The sequence below is a fragment of the Cydia strobilella genome, chromosome 9 (assembly GCF_947568885.1).
Source record: "Cydia strobilella chromosome 9, ilCydStro3.1, whole genome shotgun sequence".
In the NCBI taxonomy this organism is placed as follows: Eukaryota; Metazoa; Arthropoda; class Insecta; order Lepidoptera; family Tortricidae; genus Cydia; species Cydia strobilella.
In genome coordinates, this window is record NC_086049.1 from 11,502,017 (window position 1) to 11,522,699 (window position 20,683).

At 38.3% G+C, this 20,683-nt stretch overlaps 1 protein-coding gene and 1 long non-coding RNA gene across 3 annotated transcripts in view; one reads left to right on the plus strand and one right to left on the minus strand.

Moving 5' to 3' along the window:
* Positions 1-3,984, minus strand: LOC134743926 (uncharacterized). The gene is made up of 3 exons (XR_010128059.1): positions 3,916-3,984; positions 462-509; positions 1-86 (listed from the first exon to the last, which is right to left on the minus strand). It is a non-coding gene; the product is annotated as an uncharacterized LOC134743926 (long non-coding RNA).
* Positions 3,985-5,813: 1,829 nt separating this feature from the next.
* The window catches only part of LOC134744300 (uncharacterized), an 85,215-nt gene continuing 70,345 nt past the window's right edge, over positions 5,814-20,683 (plus strand). For both annotated transcript variants that reach the window (XM_063678073.1, XM_063678072.1), the window contains exon 1: positions 5,814-6,291. In XM_063678073.1, the coding sequence (XP_063534143.1) occupies positions 5,891-6,291 (401 nt within the window). In that variant the 5' untranslated portion in view covers positions 5,814-5,890. The remainder of the gene's footprint in view (positions 6,292-20,683) is intronic.

Genomic DNA, 20,683 nt, shown 5'->3' on the forward strand with positions numbered 1-20,683 from the left:
CCAAATGCTTCTTCCAGATGAGTGTGGAGTTGAGGTGGCGCGGTCCGACTACAGGATTCATCTGTGCGATATACACGGTGGCCCAGCTGCAACATGTGTACAGTCAGAATCAATAGTAGCGGATAGAACAACGCGCCAAAAGTATCTGACACCTAAAACTAATCTATATAATACATAAACTCATGCGATGCAATCCTGACTGACTGACTCATCAGCACAGAGCCAAAACTACAAATTAGGGGTTGCTGGAGAGATGCTCTATAGCAACCCCACTTCATCGGGCCTGTACTCCCAAACTATACTCGTACATCCATTTCAAATAAGTAAACATGATGTGCCAATTGTGTATTTAATCCTCGTATAATTATAAAAATATCAAAACGCAATGTTGCCAGAGAGCATGAGATTGCATTGCTAGGGCTACATAGTTATACTTATAGGCTAATAGTTTGGCTACTTACAATATCCACATTGAGAATATAGACAGCAAAACGCTGCATCGTATGATCCTGAAAAACAGAATGATTTATAGGTATTTAGAAAAAACTGACGCATCAATCGCACCATGCATAGCATATTAAAATAAAAAAAAGGGCCAAGTGCGAGTCGGACTCGCGCACGAAGGGTTCCGTACCATTACGGAAAAAACAGCAAAAAAATCACTTTTGTTGTATGGGAGCCCCATTTAAATATTTATATTATTCTGTTTTTAGTAGTTGTTGTTATAGCGGCAACAGAAATAAATCATCTGTGAAAATTTCAACTGTCTAGCTATCACGGTTCATGAGATACAGCCCGGTGACAGACAGACGGACAGACAGACAGACAGACAGACAAACAAACAAACAAACAAACAGACGGACGGACGGACGGCAATACAGACAGACAGACAGACAGACAGTCAGACAGACAGACAGACAGACAGACGGAGACGGAGAGTGGAGTCTTAGTAATAGGGTTCCGTTTTTACCTTTTGGGTACGAAACCCTAAAAAATAACTATACCTAATTGCGTTATTGAGTTCCTCATATTTCGGTGATGGTACAAGTACCATCTACATAGAGTTACCAACGTAACTAACAGCGAGTTTCGACACCATGGCTTCAACCTTGTTTATCAAACAAATAACTACCTATCGTAAAATACATCTCCATACTGCCAACATGTAGATTTAAAAACTGAATATTGTTATTGTATTTTTTTACTTTCTGCCCTCCAATCCGAAATTAATCCATACTTTTCCTCTTTATGGGACATCCTAAAATAGTATTTATTTACTAATTTCCACTTACCCTTGGTTAGGCCCTTTTCTTATAAAACATGGTACAAATATGAACAATCCGGCAAATATGCCAGTGCCAATATAAAGGGGCACGAGTTGATTCGGGGCCATCTGGATCCAAAATACTGATTAGTACTTGATATTGTAGCTTGCTAATACATATAATATATGTGTCTTATATATACGCGATTTGGACATATAGTATGAAATTTATGAATAAGGTCAGTGTGAAGAAGACTGTCTATTAATAAGGGAAAGAAAACCCTCTTCTACAAGCTCCTTCATCGCTTTAAATAAAACCCTTGCGTTTGTACACATACTCCACTTACAGAAGGTCAGTACTGTAGAGTAGAAGGAGTGAAGCTCTTCCTTTCTGACTGTGTCTGAGCGACGTACGTATACAAATACAAATATGTATATGAGAGTTTTTGCCCTCCAATGGTTTTCCCAGCAATAAATTTTATATGCCGGTCTTCACCACATTGACCTTAAAGAGACAAACACAGGTAAAAAGGATGAGTACGCAGGTTAAAGAGATATGGATTTGTCTTCACGGCGGCGTCAACGGCGTGATGTGTGCTTGGTCTCTATATATATATAATTTTATATCGATTTCGGTGCTATTAACTAGCTCGAAAATTATCGTCTTGATTATTGGTGAATAGGAAAAGGTTAGATAAACATTGAATTTTTTATTCTGAACACTGCACCAGACATTTAATAATATTAAATTAAAAATACCCTTTTGAAATATAATGTATCATTGTTGGATCTAAAATGACGAGTATTTTTTGACTACCTATTATATTAAACCCAAAACAATAAATTATATTAATTAAATAAATTATATAAATTATTCAAAAGTAATCGTATAAATAATACTTACAGCTTGTTCATAAAATAATATACTATATTCGATAATATATTATACTCTGATTGAATATTCTAAATCAAGAGCTTACAAGTTTGACGCACCATGTATGACATTATTTTGTTTTAAGAACATTTACGCCTTCTTGAAAAGTAATTATTGCATACAGGTTATCAATGTTATCAAGTTATCATGTCCGTCGATAACTTTTTGCTTACTTCTTTAGCAAAAAGTCAAATGATTCATGGATACACCGTGGATATAATGTTTATATACAGTGTGAAATTTTAATCACCTGCCATTCTCTACGTAGTAAAAGTTGTCTAGTATGACCTATAAAGTCACTACGCAGAATATGTCTGATGGTGGTTAAAATTTCACCATGTATGAAATACTTAAATTTATTTTATTCCTAGAGTTGGACCACGCTAACTGCATGGCATTTGCTTTGAAATAACAAAGTGTGGCAATGTCAAATTTCTATGACAAAGACCTTTAAAATAACACTACCTCAAATTGTTCTATTAAAGTCGTTGCAAAGTTAGCTTAGGCGGACTACTAGCAAGAGTATTTTCAACAATTTGCAATCTATTTTAAATAATTAATTTTTAGTTAATATCATAATATCATATTAACTCATATTAACTCTTAAATGCATATTGTTGCCAAATGTATACAAAGCATTGGACAGCTCACAGATTCAACAGAAAAAAGCTTAAGTTTCTGAACGCACCTTTAAACCAAACGCCAAGTAGTAGTAGTAATTTTTAAATCATGCATTTAAGGGTTAAAAATTCAGACTTCGTCTATAGCTCCGTTTCCCTAGGATAGCGGTGCCGTCATATAGTGGCCGTCTCCATACAAAATAATTACTACTCCATCCATATTTAGCATAGCCCTATTATTTTGTATGGAGACGGCCGCTTTATGACGGGAGCTGAATTTGCGTATTACCGCAGAATAAGTAATTTATAGTACTACCGTACAGAAAGGAAACCTCCTACAAAATCGAAGTTTGACAGCGGTTCAGGGTAGAACTCGGGTCGAATCATGCTATCCCTTTCTAATATATGGCACTATCCCTTTCGGCTATTTAGGGTTGTCAAAATTCAAGTCATTATCTTAACTGTGGTCGTGCACGCAAAGGGACGTCAACTTGTGCCAACCTTAATACTTGCTCGGACAATGCTGAGACAACCGGAGCCGAGTTTGCCCGAAGCGAGGAGTATCGAAATCGAACCCCTGGTATTACGACTATTACGTCAAAAGTTAGTTAAGCAGTTTCGCCCCTAGTACGGGCTACGGACGACGACGCAACGACAACGTAACGTGACCGGGATACGTGCGATGCGTCGCGATGCTTTATTTACATGTTGATTGACACATTAGTCATTACTCAGTGATGGTGAAAGGGTGCATTAGTAAAACAGACTTATTTTCCAGCTTTTGCCAGCGGCTCTGCTCGCACAAAAACATAAGAACCGGCCAATGGGGCCTATGTTTTTTAGTTACACGCTCTTACCTGTGCTCTCTAAATAGCCAATTTACACACTGATTGCGAGATTTTGCATGTATGTACCTACCCATTATAAAGCAAAATAATGTTCTGATTCCGATTCTGATATCTGAAATTTTTACACACAAAAATACTTATATAACATATTCATGTAGGAACAATAATAAACTATGAGACTGCTAATCGATGCTAATATAACTGAGATACAAATGTCAGAGATATATACCTATACATTGATGTAAGTACAGCGGCGGAGATGCGTCCGCGCTGGCCGGAGATAGTTCGACAGCCGCTTTCACCGCCGCGTCGCCACTAGCGGAGATGGTCCACTCCATGTATACTCAGTAACAGCATATACACGGTGTTTCCTGTAACAGGAGCAATAAATTTAACTGGAGGCTGTACGCCTCAAACTGACTAACATTTGTTCAGCAACTTTTTAAAATTATGAAATTTTTAGATTATACCTTTTTCATACTAATTAAATATTATTTTTAATGTACGCTGCCATCTGTGTGTTTGACGTTGCTTGTCACCCTTTAATTTTTGCAATACATTGAGTCTTAGAATAAACTTTAAAGTGTAATAAAAATCAAAACACAAGTTTTTTTTAAAGTTGCTGAACTAATGTTGGTCAGTTTGAGGAGTACAGCCTACAGCTTAATTTATTGCACCTGTTACAGGAAACACCCGGTATATGTATATACTTACATAATTATTTATTAATTAACCAATAACCTTTAACTTTGTCTGTGGCAGTTTTTAAGCAACGAGGAGGTTCATGAATTCGGTGTTTGAGAATGGAGGCTGGACGACAGGATAGGTTTGGGGACCACCAATTTCACTTCCCTCGGACCTCTTCCATGAACTGTATTGACACTGTTTGTTTTAGTTATTACCTATGATTCAATAAAAGAACATTCAAAATATTTATGAAAGGAAAACCTAACTATCTATCTACTTTTCCATCCTTTCACCAGGATAAACCACTTTAGTGTGAGAGAGATGCACTTCACCCTTCATCTTCCAATCAATCAAGTGCAACCACATAAATTTTAGGTCTGTGAGTGCAAGCATAAATTTTAGGTCTGTGAGTGCAACAATATATTAAACATAATAATAACGGGTCACTCACGTATACGTAAATACGTGAGTGACCCGTTATTATTATGTTTAATATGTCTGTGTCTCACGGAAGTTTTGTTATTAGAATTGCAACAATAGGTATATTGTTTCTGATATGCTAGAGTGGTGAGGTGTGACAGATTTTGAATGGATTTTGACTTTTTGACAGAATTGACAGAAAGTTTCATCATAATCTGTGTTGAATTTGTTACGGTTTATATTTATTTAAATTTACATTATGAATATTAAAATAAATACTTCTCTTTCTCAGTCTTTTACGCAGCCCAAAGGATGTCATTCCGTACCAGAATCCCGGTGTCTACAAGATAGAATGCAGTTGTGGAAGTGCGTATATTGGCCAGACTAAGCGTAGCGTTCAAGAGAGGGTGAAGGAACACATAGCGGCTGTTAAAAATCGCCAAGTACACAAATCCGCAATAGCTGAGCACTTGCTGACAACTGAAAATAATCACTGGAGTGAGCTACACAAAACCAAAGTCCGCTCCACCGAGCGTCACTATTATCCTCGGATCGTAAGAGAAGCTATCGAAATTTAAAAAAAACACCCGAAAAATTTCAACAGAGAAGACTGGGTAGGTACAAATTATCGTCAACTTGGGGACCAGTGATTCGATGTTGAATGAAACCAAGGGATCTTCGGACCAGTGTGCGGATATTGTTAGTGTTGCGTATCGTGCCGTGGACAATAAATATTAAACAGAAACAGGTAGATAATACCCCGAACATTTATATAAACTAATGTCGGGTAGTTTAGTGTTGTTTAGCAATATCCAATATCTCAATTGACATTTTTCTGAGACGTCAGTCTTCCGTCTAATGAAATTAAATCGCGCTACCACTACCCACTGAACGCTGACCTACTATCGAGAATCCAAGTAGTCACATGCAGATATGGTCACGTACGGCATTATCACCGCAGTATTACAGTGTATCACGCTTATCACCGCCGGCTCTATCACCTGCCTGCCCTTTTCCGAACCCTGCAGGTTCGGAAGAGCGACTTTCACCCGCGTCACTCGCGCCAGTGTGCCCCGCGCCGCGAGCCTAGCTCGACGCAAGCGCAGATGTCAGCGCCATGACGGACGACCGCGCGCGATCCGCGGAGGCCGACTTCCCGCGCCCGACCGCTACGGTCTCCTCTCTCAAATCCGAGGATTCCACAGAACAGTTGATATGCAAAACACCACAAGAAAAAGTGAAAAATGTTAAGAAGGATAAACAGAGTGTTAGCTCGAAAAGTGTCGAAGCCGGTAGTGTAAGGGCAACGAAGAAGAAATTGGTTGTGTTTTTGGGGTTGGGGCAGGTTATTCTGGGGGCGCTTCTTGTGGGGGCGGGGGCGCTGGCAGTGGTGAAGGGGGCTGCGCTGTCCCGGGTGGGCGCCGGTCTGTGGGCGGGCTGTGTGGCCGTGGTAGCCGGCGTCGTCGGCCTGCTGGCCGGGATTAATGACTGCTATGGACTGAATGGAGTCAACAACGGGTATGTCGACCATCATTTTAGTAAAAATATATATGCGATTACAACGTTGTGAGAAATAAAAATTATATGTAAACAGCATCAAACATGGAAAATGCTAGGAATTGCTCATTAAAAACCTTCGTAACTTTTTATAGCTGACCATAAAGGATCATAGAAAGGTTCCTGTAATCTTCCCATCATATACTAACTATTATTAAATCGACGTCGAGTCGAATGTGGAGAAAAATAATTTCTCAAGCTATGTACGAGTATTAGACATAAACGCGCCTATGAAATACTGAAAATACTCGAATAATATAAAATATTTATTGAAGAACGGGCAAAAATCTAAAATACTATTTGTACCTACGTGGACACGTACGTTTGTACACTTTGTTCCTACGTTCTACAGCAATGTCTACCAATAACCTTAAGGTTAGTAAATTATCTAAATACGATAAAATAATCTTAATAAGGTTTATTGAGCTCGGATCAGCAACATTTTATTTTGATTGAGATCTATAATCATTAGTGATGTTTTCAAATTTCTGAACATGTGCAGATATTAGTGTAGGTAGTAGGTACCTACCTAGTGTTACATTTTCTCCAGACTACAATGCCGACATGCTCTTAGGCTCTTACCGTAGGTACTAGACGCGTATCGGTTCCCGTAACGGGGCTTGCATAATGGCCGATTAATTGCCATTGTTCCGGTATCGGCTTGTGCACACATTATGTGGTTAAACTTTACATTATTGATAACTCTTAATTCAAACCATTAAGAGCTATATTATATTACAATGTTTCAAGTTTGCATTGATTTTCTCTATAAACATTTGTTTATATGTACGTACTTATTATTTATTTCAGTTAAATTATAATTTTCTGTTAAATTTCCCCACTGAGTTTATCCTGACGACTGCCCGATGATGATGCCCATAAGCATTTGATTTCAGCACTTAATATTTGTTATCTCTACAATAAAATGTATTCCGAAAGAATTGATAAGGCAAAAACAAATAACATTTTTGAAAGAATACCATATAAATTAACCAATTAAAGTCGACGGTGAAAATATTTGATTATTACAGTTTCGACAGATGAAATGCCAGCGTTGTTACCGCACCGCATCCGCAAACAAACATGAGGCAAGACGGCTGAAGGAAGGTAGCTAGACTTGGATAAATAACGAAATAACCGATAAATAACGAACTTACTTTGTATTAAGCAGAATCGTCTGCAAACGATGCCATAAGGCGTACAATTAAATTAAAAGTGGTTAAATAACGAAAAGTAATTTTGATCAAAACACAATAGTCATGAATTCATTAGTCAGCCCTTTTTTACAAGCTTTTTACTGTTTGTACGGGTCAAATCTTGCAAGTTAAATTTGACCAACTTCCCGGTTTCCGATGAAGCTGAAAATTTGCATCATTACCATCGAGCTGATCTGATGATGAAGACAGGAGGTGGCCATAGAAACTCTGTGATAAAACAACGCAACCTAATTGTGTTTGGGGTTTTTAGAATTGTCTCGATGAGTATTAGTTGCCTGTGGAAAGAAAAGTACAGTCAGCGATAAAAGCTTGTACTAAAAATTATTTTTTTTAACAAAGCTTATTTTATTTAAATAAAAATATTTTTTTTAAATTGAAACTGTTTATTTTTCATACAGAACAAGCATTACAATATTCTTAGCTGTAATCTTATATTTTTAAGATTAAATGGTTATACCTATAGGCTATAGGTATCAAAAGCGTTGGTATTAGCCTAGGGGTAAGAGCGTCAATCCGGAGGTCCCGGGTTCTAGTTCGTACCAATTACCAATATGCGAATGATAACAAAATGACATATTATTAGAAATCATGTTGTCAAAATGTAAGTTTGAATTGGCGTCTTGAGCCCTGAGATTCAGAATAAACAACTTGTAACGGTTTAAATCTGGTTATGATACGACCTTGCCGATCGTCTTGGTACGATGCGCATCTCGCGCACGACTTTCATAACGCACTCTCACGCATGTATTTTCATATCATAATAATTTGTAAATACCTATACGGCTACCATCAGTTCGGCACTGACATAAACGCTATCGTGAACGTAACTTACTTTCTATGCATCTCGCTCGTACTGACATATTAGTACGAGTGAGATGTATAGAAAGTAAATTACGTAGACGTTAGAGTATATGTCAGTTTTGACACTGTCAGTAACTCATGGTACGGGTATTAATACAAAAATATCATTGCAGTTTACAATAAATAAATAAATAAAGTTTCCGTATTAAATACCTAAAGAGGCAGAGGTAAACAACTGGTCGCAAGAAAATGAATGCCATGATTCTTAACAATATGAGTATTTTTTAACCAACTAGGAAACCTTATAAGTAGTTTCGCCTCACTGCACTGTCTGTTTGTTCGTCTGCCCGTCGGCGGCTTATCTTAGAGACATAAGTAGGTATTATAGAAAGATGAAATTTAACATGGGTATTTTTTTTTCAATTACACCGACAGAGTGGTAAAATAAATATTAGACAGGTATATGGTACCTCCAGTACATGTTTTAATTGAACTGTGAGGATGATATTTTTTTGCTTCAACGCTAAAATGTGTGGTAGGTACTCGTATAGGCGTCTTATAACGAATATGGTGTCTGAAATAACAATTTAGGATTATTTTCAGAAATAATAATTCCTAATCTTTACGAAAATGTCCATAAACATTGTATAAAATGAAGACTGTCATAAATAAATAAATATTAGGGACATCTTGCACATATCGACCTAGCCCCAAACTAAGCAAAGCTTGTACTATGGGTACCAGGCGACGATATATACTTACATAGAAAACATCCATGACTCAGGAACAAATATCTGTGTACATCACACAAATACATGCCCTTACCGGGATTCGAACCCAGGACCATCGCCTTCATAGGCAGGGTCATTACCGACTAGGCCAGACTGGTCGTCATATTTTATAATTTGGTTAACTTTTAGGTAGGTACAAAGATACTGTAATGAGCACAAAGATACTATAATAAAAATAGTATTACAACTTCACAGAAAAGGTTTGAAATCTCTGATCTTGTTTGTCATCTTCTAGAGTCTACGTAATATTATCTAGAATGACGTTATAGGTACTTAAACTACTTAACTACGTAATCAAGTGAATATTCTGTAAAAATTACTTACCGACACATTTTTTTTCGTCACTGTCAGCGGATATTGCGACGGATGAAGTGCTTGAAAATAATACATCAATATCATATTATCATGTTATGCAAAAGAAATATGTTTCGCTCCGTTTCTAAGAGTTGAAATACGTAACCACAACGCAATTTCGTATCGCCAAATTTTAGTTTCACATGTCACATTTGCATAAGGATAAGTATACAGGATGGAACATTTCTAGAGACTGAGCTGAAAGGATAGTGTATAATATATCACTATTGTAAACAATACTTTTTCTACGAGTCAACAAAAATAATACCTTCTTTAAACTAGTAGAATCATAAAGATAAACAAACCAAAAGTATACAGATAAAGCTAAGATACGCGAGCGCTGAGCAGCCGCAATACCTTCATACTCGAAATGCGCCCCGGCCGTCGGGCCCCGGCGGGTTAATCAACGAAACCTTCTCGTAACTCATGAGGCCCTGGTAAGTACTTGCTTCTTGCTAAATTCAATGTTTAGACAGTTTCTTTCTCGATTTTGGCCACCGCCGTAGCCTGGAGACTAACAAGCAACGTTAAGCGGTTTTCGTAGTCTATGTATGTTATTATATTAAGGGTATCACATGCGCGTTTCTGACTTATGAAGCAATTTGTTTCTACGTTACAACCTAAAATAAATAATTAATTTGAGCTATAGTTTTGTTTCGTCCTCTTAACCGCGGCGAGCTGTGATTGATCAATTTCATTATAGTTGACTAAACCGTTTCGTAATGAATATTATAGTTGAGTTGGGAGCCCATACATGAAACACGAATAATACGAAACCTTAATTCAACCATTACAGTCGAAGAGTAGAAAAAGAAATTTAAGGCACACAGCACAGCGAAGTGACAGTGCTTAATAAAAGTTTGTAAAAACGTACTAGTTGGAAATATTTGACAAAACATAAAACATTCCGTGGGCCATTTTGTCCACGCAAGACGTTCCGCGCGGTCGGCACGCCGTTCCGCTGCACAAGCGCACTCTTACGTTTCTTTCACATTTCCCCTCGACGACGTGCATATACGCGGGGAAGGAAGCATATCAAAAAATTTATCAACAGCATGTCGGGCCATGCTCAGTGTAGGGTTTCGTAGTTACCATTAGGCTTGTACTAAAATCAAAAAGACACGATTCCCTCCACTGTACTAGACCGAACTATTCCCTAATGATTCTGCTCTTAGTACGTTTTGGTACACTACACGCGCACGAAACAGAATGGGAGCGAGGACCGAGGAGTGACAATGACAGCAAAGCGATTCGAGTGATCCTACTCATCCGACCGAACTAAAACCGAACCGAGATGTTGAGAAATGGTGCATCTAGATTGCCTAGATTTTATTCTATTTGTTATTGTATTTTATTTTATAATTTATGTGTGTGTTTTGTGAATTGTAATTGTATGTCACTAACCTTAATTCATTTTAAGTTTTGTTGTACTTACTAACACTATATGGATCAAAATGATTCGAATTAAATAAATAATTGAATTGAATTGAAAACTAAACGTCGACTCTCTCTGTGTACTACTACTGTACTAAAATACCGAACTAGTTAGTACAGTTGTGAAATTGTACTAGTCGGGAGCGATCTTTTCAGTGAACGAGCATGCACAACTCTAGTTACCATTCTGTCAAAATAGGCCAAACGGGGGCTATTAGTAAGTATAAGCTCAGCTCAGTGACGATCATAATATAAATTCGTATAGATTAAGCTAAAATAATTTATAATGTAATTTAATATTATGAAATAAATAAATCTAAATCTAAGGGAGTACCTTTGCAGCGCTTTGCAATAACTCAATAACAACTGGACCGATGTTCGCTATAGTTTTCATTGAAAGTATTTATTAAGCTTTTGTTTCACGATTTTCTCATGGAACAGAACTCATGGTTCAAAAGTTAGAGCGGGGGGACACATATTTTTTCTTCTTTCGCAGCGATTATTTCCGAAAATATTAACTACATGAAAAAATGTTTTTTGGAGACCCTTATTCGTTTTGAAAGACCTATCCAACGATATCCCACACTATTGGGACAAAGTAAAAAAAATAAAAAAAATTGTATGTAGCCTAAAAAAAAATTATAGTTTTTTATCGCAATGTATGATTTATGCATCCATGCGGTCCATGCCAAATTGCAGCTTTCTAGCAGGGAGCAAAGCCTCGGACAGACAGACATGTCAAAACTATAAGGGTTTCTAAGTGACTACGAAACCCTAAAAAATTATTAAAAAAAGAATACTAATGACAGTAATGACACCATACTGACTCAAAAACTGATTTATTTTATTATGATTACGACATCTAGTCATGCGATATTTTATGTAAGTACTAATTGACGTGCACTGTTTATTTAATTACAGTTTTTATTTAATTTCAACTAGAATATATGTTCACTGCTGAACGAAACATTCTTGTCCGTAATCAATTTTGCATAACATATTTATTCGTCCGAAAGTTTCGAAAATAACAAAATAGGCTCGTTTCTTTACTATTTCTATAGCTATTTCTATCTAGATGTAGTTGTGGGCTGTGCAATGTGTAGGTAATCAGTAATAAAAACCGGACAAGTGCGAGTCGGACTCACCCACCGAGGGTTCCGTATTTTTTAGTACTTGTTGTTATAGCGGCAACAGAAATACATCATCTGTGAAAATTTCAGCTGTCTAGCTATCACGGTTGATGAGATACAGCCTGGTGACAGACAGACGGACAGAGGAGTCTTAGTAATAGGGACCCGTTTTTATCCTTTGGGTACGGAACCCTAAAAATAACACTAAGCTGTTTTGGGGTTTATCTTGATCTTATTTATATAGGTGCGTGTGCCAGCGCTCTTAGCGCGTAGTAACGCTACTCTGATCTCTGTCCACGCAAATTACGCTTCTGCATTGTCAACCTGTGTGCACACGCAGCAATCAGGGCCAGCTGAATTATAACAATAATCGCCCGTAATCGAGTGCACAGCGGTAACTGAACGTACACCACAGACCCAGTACAGTCAGAAGCGGAAGTCAGACTCCCATTGATTACGCATGGAATAACATTAGTTTGATATCTGTCCAGCAAATTACCCTCGATGCTATTATTGTCAACCTGTGTGCACAAACAGCAGTCAGGGCCGTCAGAATTATAGCAATAATAATGTCTGTAGTTTAGTCCATAGGGAGTACAAGTGAACGAATAATCCGCAGCGGTTTTATGAACTTTTTTCAAGTTTCACTTGTCTTGTGATGTCTGTTTGTTTGTATTGTATTCTAATCTAACAAGTTAAATTTAAGCAACTTTGAAGACAACGCAATGTTATAGTACCACCAAGCAGATCTAATAATGAAGACCGAATTTGGTCATAGGAAGTCTGTAATACAAGAACGCGTCGCATACTCATTAAATTATGGGTTTGATAGGACCGTCTTACTGAGTACTTACAATGGCGCCGTCCTGGCGATAAAAGTTGAAAAATAACATTTTCACAAAAACCTAGACAGCTGTTAAGCAGCCAATTAGCTCACTAATTACTCATATAGTGTATCCTAAATTAGTACCACTTCAATAAACTTTATAACGTAAAAGGGACTTTATAGAGGTCATGATTGACATCTTACTTACCTACTACCATTTTTCTACGTGGTTCAACTTAAAGCTAAAGAAGTACGTTGCTGACTGTACGTAGATATACTTCCCTTGCCTTTGTCGCGATGCACTAACTGTACCTGCAGCTTTATGCCACAGATTAGAGCATTGTAGATCAGTCGGAGATGTAACCGTCGTGATTAGTGAGATGGTATCGCGGTGTACTGTACGAGCATTGTGATGTGTACTAGATAGCACAAGTATGCTTAGTATGTTATTGTGTTGTGTCAGATTAAATACTTATTTCATGGAGACCGATTCTGATGAGCCGCTAACGCTAATTGATACTCACAAAATGCAATTAAGAGTCATCACAAAAAGTACCCATGATAATTCGGTTGCTAAAATGTATAATAATGTACGTGCCGTGGCGTATTTTCGTTTGTGGATGTACAGTTTACAGGGATTAGTACTTGCATAATTAGTAATTAGTTCTTATATAACAGCTCGAACTGCATGGTCAAATGCCAATGCCACAATGAACTAATGTCATACGCGTAACATAAATTAATTAAAATGTAATCTAGTGCTTGAGTGAGTAGTAAATAGTAAATACGTGCTATGCTGGCTGCAGTCTCGTAACGTGACTTATCTAAACTAGGGCCGAAGATATAGCTTTCAACTACGCGATAACTGTTGAGTTTAATCTCACATCAATCTCGATATACTTATTTTATTTAGTGTATTTACATTGATTACAATTGAATGTTTTTTACTAACTCACAACTAACAAACTACTTAGTTCTAGATTAATATCAGATTGTCGCGGATAGCAAAGGGTTATCGGTTTTAATCATTTTTATGGCTGACTATTGTCAATGTGTCCTCCACAGAACCCAGGGTGTTTATGAGGGACCTTTAAGAGGTTCAGTATTTTTCAAATCAGCACAACGCACCTACAAACTTAGGCATAATAATTATGTCTTATTTTTATCGATTGCCCTTCTGGTTTAGAGTCAATCTTTAATGGTATTAAAATAAAATTAAAAGGGACAAACCTTGAACGTCTTAGATTTTATGTTATGTATTAGGTACGTGTGTGTTATGGACGTATGTACCTGTCCCTGTACGGTTTTATCCAAATACAGATTATTCTAATAATGTACTATAATGTACATTGCTAACAACACATACCTCCTCGGAAATTAAATAGCGATTTTTAATAAATATCCGAGTAAGTAGCGCGTTCAGGCTTTCTCCTATACTCCATCCATTACCGACACTAAACGTGGGAAAATAAACCTTAACTTTACAGATACAAAGACTTTTTTAGAAGAGTATAGTGCCTTGTATTGGACATGGATGGAATGTAGTAATTAAGATGATGTATCTGCTTACGAATCTGGCTGTTTGTTATGATTTTGTGGGTTAGTGATTGAATGGCCGGTCGTCTATCTTGTGTTACGATTATTTAAACATATTCACGATATTCATATTCATATATATTATTTACGAAATTCTGTTGTACAAATGTAACTGGTTCCCCGCGATACAGGTGCAACCTAGTGCGGTTATCTAATCATCGAGATTTTCTAGAAATTTTTTACTATCCTCGAAACCATACTATATATCGGCCTAATTAAACTGTTACGATTGATACATATTACACGGGTGTGTTTTGATTGATATTGATAATTGATACACGAACCAATTACCTTTTATAAATAATAGACGCGTGACGCGTGACGTTCATAGTTGACAAAACTAAAATGCAGGCAATATAGTAGATGATTGTGACAATAGATTGGCGTCAGCCGTACGACTTACTCAATATAGGTTCTGGAACCTACCTATATATTTGATGGCTCACGAAAGAGCGCCTGGTGCCATATCTACCTCCCTTTACTTACATCCATGACACGAACGCCCTTACCGGAGGGCCTACCGCGAAACATGAAAATCGAAATTTCGTTATCAGCCTCTCTATCATTCTTGCATATTCGAGCAATTCTATAGCGATTCTATGAGTCCAGCGACCATTAACACGTCATTTAGCACGTTAGGAGGAATAAACTGCCCAACGACTGGCCGACTTATACTGGAGAAGATGGGTGAAAGAAATCCTCCCGGACCTGCTACCACGTAAAAAATGGACACAAGAAGTGAGGCCCTTACAAGTGGGAGACCTCGTCTTGATTGTAGACCCAGAGGGACCTCGCTGCGCCTGGCCAAAAGGTTTAGTAGAACAGCTGTTGCCAGGCAAAGATGGCCGAGTAAGAGCCGTTAGGATTAAAACCAAGAGTGGTGTACTTACCCGATCGGCTGCACGCGTAGCCCGCATACCAATAGATGGTGAGTGCTGCTAAGCAGCACTGCCGTGTCAGACGTATCTCTGCTATCTTTAGATAGCAGAGATACGCCTAACCAGTGCAAAATGAAACTAGATACTATGCTTTATATAATACTTAAACAAAATTTCAAAAAATGTCTTTAGTTACTGAGATATTTCATGTTTTAAGATAGACGTTTTCGAATTTTTGGACATTGAGTTATGCGTATCTCTTCTAACTCAAGTTAGAATAATTATGCGTAACTCTTCGCAGTTTTTTTACGGCAAACTGGATATCTACTATCTCGAGTTATCATAGTTTCGCGTAACTACACGCAGGTAGTACGGCGATAGGCGGCTCTCGGTGAGGCGGGGGGCGGGGCGCGGAGGGAGCGGCTCGTCGCTCCTTGCCACGTGTATTTGTTTATTTGTGTCGTTTTCAAACAAAAGGTACCACATTGTCGCTTATCATAAGGACATTCTGACAGGTTTTTCGTATAAAGATACAAGCAATTTTCGTCCTTATGGTAAGCGACAATGTGGTACCTTTTGATTGAAAACGTCACATTTACATTTCATTACGTACTTACGTAATATTGACCCGGTTAAGTTAGCGTTCCGGTGTTTTTTTATGTTGTTTGTTCAAAATATGATAAATTAGTCTTTGAAATGAGTTTTTTACGAAGTAAAGCCTTGTTACGAATGTGTAGTGATAGAAATGTGGTAGAAAACAAAGGTTGTGCGACTAATTATCTTAGCTAATTTCACTTTGTAATCATTGCTGAAAACCCTGTGAAAAACTAAACTATTTCGTTTTTTTTTAAATCTTAAGATAACCTACATAGGTACTGAACTATTTATCGTCGTCCGCTGTCTGTCATGAACTAGTCGTCAACTGGTATTGTGATTGTCATGTCTAATTTTGAATTTAAATGTCGGTCGTTCCAAATGTTCCAATATTCCAAATATGTATGTCAGTCAGCCAGTCAGTCAGTCGGTCTATGTCAGGTCGCCACGGAGGTTAGAAGCCCCGACAGGTACCTACTTACAAAAATCTTAACGTAAATAAAAAATAAAAAATGACAAACACAAAATTAATTGAAATAACTGACAATATAATATAAGTAATGCACGAGTACTATCTTGTTACATACTTCTGTAGTAGTTTCTTTCTTCTGTAGATGATTACTAATAAGTAAAGTTATGAACATAATTTATAAAACATATTTTTTACTCTTCTTTTCATTTTTATTACTAAAAGCAAGAAAAAGGTTCAAACAGTGTCAGTAGAGGCAAAATATTAGTTTAAACATATATTTGGATCGCTGGAGTGTCTTATTTTGTAATACATAGAAACGTATAGTTAATGATTCTGATTCTGAATAAATTTTTTGGAGTAACTGACCTTAATATTTTTACTATATATCTTCTAATACCCACAATAAATTTACACCAAACCTGAACCAAAACCTGAGTTCCACTAGGTACAGCCGGGGTTCATCATCAGCTCTATCTTGGATACTGCTCTCCCAAGTGCTCATCAAGGCGTGTCGGATGACCAAAACAGCGTTTGCCTACGTTGCACCAAACCTGAGTTCCACTAGGTACTACCAGGGTTCAGTATCAGCTTTATCTTGGGTACTGCTCTCCCAAGTGCTCATTAAGACGTGTTGGATGACCAAAACAGCGTGTGTCTATGTTACACCAAACCTGAGTTCCATTAGGTACAACCGGGGTTCAGCATCAGCTCTATCTTGGGTACTGCTCTCCCAAGTGCTCATCAAGGCGTGTCGGATGACCAAAACAGCGTTTGCCTACGTTGCACCAAACCTAAGTTCCACTATTAGGTACTGCTCTCCCAAGTGCTCATCAAGGCGTGTCGGATGACCAAAACAGCGTTTGTCTACGTTGCACCAAACCTGAGTTCCACTAGTTACAGCCAGGGTTCAGCATCAGCTTTATCTTGGGTACTGCTCCCCCAACTACTCATTAAGACGTGTTGGATGACCAAAACAGCGTGTGCCTATGTTGCACCAAACCTGAGTTCCACCAGGTACAGCCAGGGTTCAGCATCAGCTCAGATCTATGTATACTAAAACCTTCTCCAAAATGTAACAAACATTTTTCTGAATACCGCATCAAACTCGGTTCAGCCAAACGCGAGATAATCTCGGACAAACATACGGGTCAAACTGAGAACCTTTTTTTAAGGCGGTTAAAATTTGTGGAGTAACTGACCTTCTGCCGTTAATTCCGCCTTTTACACTTACTGGGATTAAATATTAAATAAAGTACATACACACACACACACACACACACACACACACACACACACACACACACACACACACACACACACACACACACACACACACACACACACACACACACACACACACACACACACACACACACACACACACACACACACACACACACACACACACACACACACACACACACACACACACACACACACACACACACACACACACACACACACACACACACACACACACACACACACACACACACACACACACACACACACACACACACACACACACACACACACACACACACACACACACACACACACACACACACACACACACACACACACACACACACACACACACACACACACACACACACACACACACACACACACACACACACACACACACACACACACACACACACACACACACACACACACACACACACACACACACACACACACACACACACACACACACACACACACACACACACACACACACACACACACACACACACACACACACACACACACACACACACACACACACACACACACACACACACACACACACACACACACACACACACACACACACACACACACACACACACACACACACACACACACACACACACACACACACACACACACACACACACACACACACACACACACACACACACACACACACACACACACACACACACACACACACACACACACACACACACACACACACACACACACACACACACACACACACACACACACACACACACACACACACACACACACACACACACACACACACACACACACACACACACACACACACACACACACACACACACTTTATAACCAATGATGTAAGGACTGATGGAAATCGGGCTCCTTGTATGTAATGTGAGTTAGGACAATATAAAATCGACGAACAACAACGAACTCTTACAACTTAAGATAAAAGAACTACGCGTGACCACCTCAATATTCCCCATGCCCTGGTTACACGTTTTACTAGAAGTTGATACAATGTAGTCTTCTAACTTTAGATAAACGAAAACCGCAATAAGCCCGCGAGCCGTGGCCACGCGAAATAGTATGAGCGCTCATACAACGAACTCGTCTAACTTTAAGTTAACATAGTTACGCGCAACCACCAAATGTATGAAACAGTGGTTACGCCAAACTATGTTTATGCGTTTATTTCAAAAACTATGTACTTTTACAAAAAAAAAGTAAAGAAATATTATTCTTCACGTCTATTGAAACACAAAACACATATTAAAAATGACTTAACTCAATAAACTCACGAAATATATGAGTTTATTAGTTTTCACGCTCACCAAAAACTTTAAAGTCGATTTACTCAAAACTATGTTTTTTGAGATAGCAGAGATACGTCTGACACGGCAGAGCACTGGGGTGGAGGATGTTGCCGACGAGTACCGAGCGCCGCTCGGGGTGAGGGCGCGCGGGGCGGGGATGACCCCACCAACGAGATCCGATTGCGAGATTTGCGAGTCATACCGAACGGACGTTAATTTGCTAATTATTTGTCTTTTTCTCTAATATTCCTTATATGTACTGTGTAGTGTTCTATATAGTTTAAATAAATAGTATAGTGCATTATTTGACCATTTTTATTGGAAAAAACCACTAAAAACTACGACAAGAATGTTACCTACTTGTACGCGGAACCCATACGATATTGACTAACGTAGGAACCCACGTCACGTACCTATCTCTTTCATATAATAGTTGGTGGATGCTTGAATAAGTCGTGATTTTATTAACATGAAATATATTTTATTAGAGATTAAGGTGCTCAGCGAACAGTACGGTTCTTATCTCGTGCGCAAGTGAGCGTAACGCTGTCTTGTCTATCATGGTTTATTTTAGCAAGCGGAACTTAGTAGCCGGGCGAATTTACCCGGTTCTTATGCGGCTTAACTTACTTGGCCGTATTTGCCCAAGTATTTTAGTGCCTGTTTTGTATTTGATATATATCTTAGGCATAGAAAAGCAAAAGAGGTGAAAAGGTTATTATGCTGTGTGTATGTTCTACCTTACAGCTCGTTAGCCCATACTCTTAATTTTAGGTTGAAATTTTTGTGATAGAATGTGTAAATAAGTATTGTTTAAGAGTTAAAATAAAATATATAAACAGTATTTAAGAGGATAGTGGACGACCGCTTCTCCATACAAACGTAGTTCCCATTCCTTTCTGGATATTGACATTATGGGAAGTATTTTCACACAATTTGATGTTTATTAACAGTGGCGGATTAGCCACGTGGCAAAAGTAGCAAATGCCACGGGCCCCGCGCGTTTGGGGGCCCCGCGCACCTTCGCATTGTCGCCGTAAATAGTTATTTGTGCAACAAGAGAGGAAAGTTGGTTTTTCTTGCGAGTGTTTATTTTGAGTCCCGAGAAAGCGAAAGATTCTAAGGTAGAATCTTGAGCGTAGCGAGGGACTCAAAAACACGAGATGTAAAATAACTTTGCTCTTGTGTTGCACACATAATTTTTCACCTCAGTAGTGAGAACATATTAAAGGTTAAAATGTATTTTGAATTACACAGAATAAACAGAAAAAAAAGTATTATAATATGTACGATACGATAAGATACGATACGATACGATACGATACGAGACGAGACCGGACCGGACCGGACCGTACCGTACCGTACCGTACCATAAAAAAAATTTAATAAAAGTATGAAGTTCATGGCCTTCACTAAATTAAAAAGCAACATTGTTTCACTCCCTGGAGTGAGGAAAGTCGCACTTTCCTCACTCCAGGGAGTGACGAAAGTAGGCTTGTTCGAGCTGCTGAGGTGAAAAAACCTAAGTTTCACTTCGTTCACTTCGTCCGACAAAATTAAAACAATCCATGGGCCCCACTATAGAATTTGCTACAGGCCCCACGCTGGCTTAATCACCTTCGTTTGACTTTCCTTCCTTCGTTTGAGTTAGGAGCGGATGATAAATTCTATACTTTGGGGAAGCTTCTAA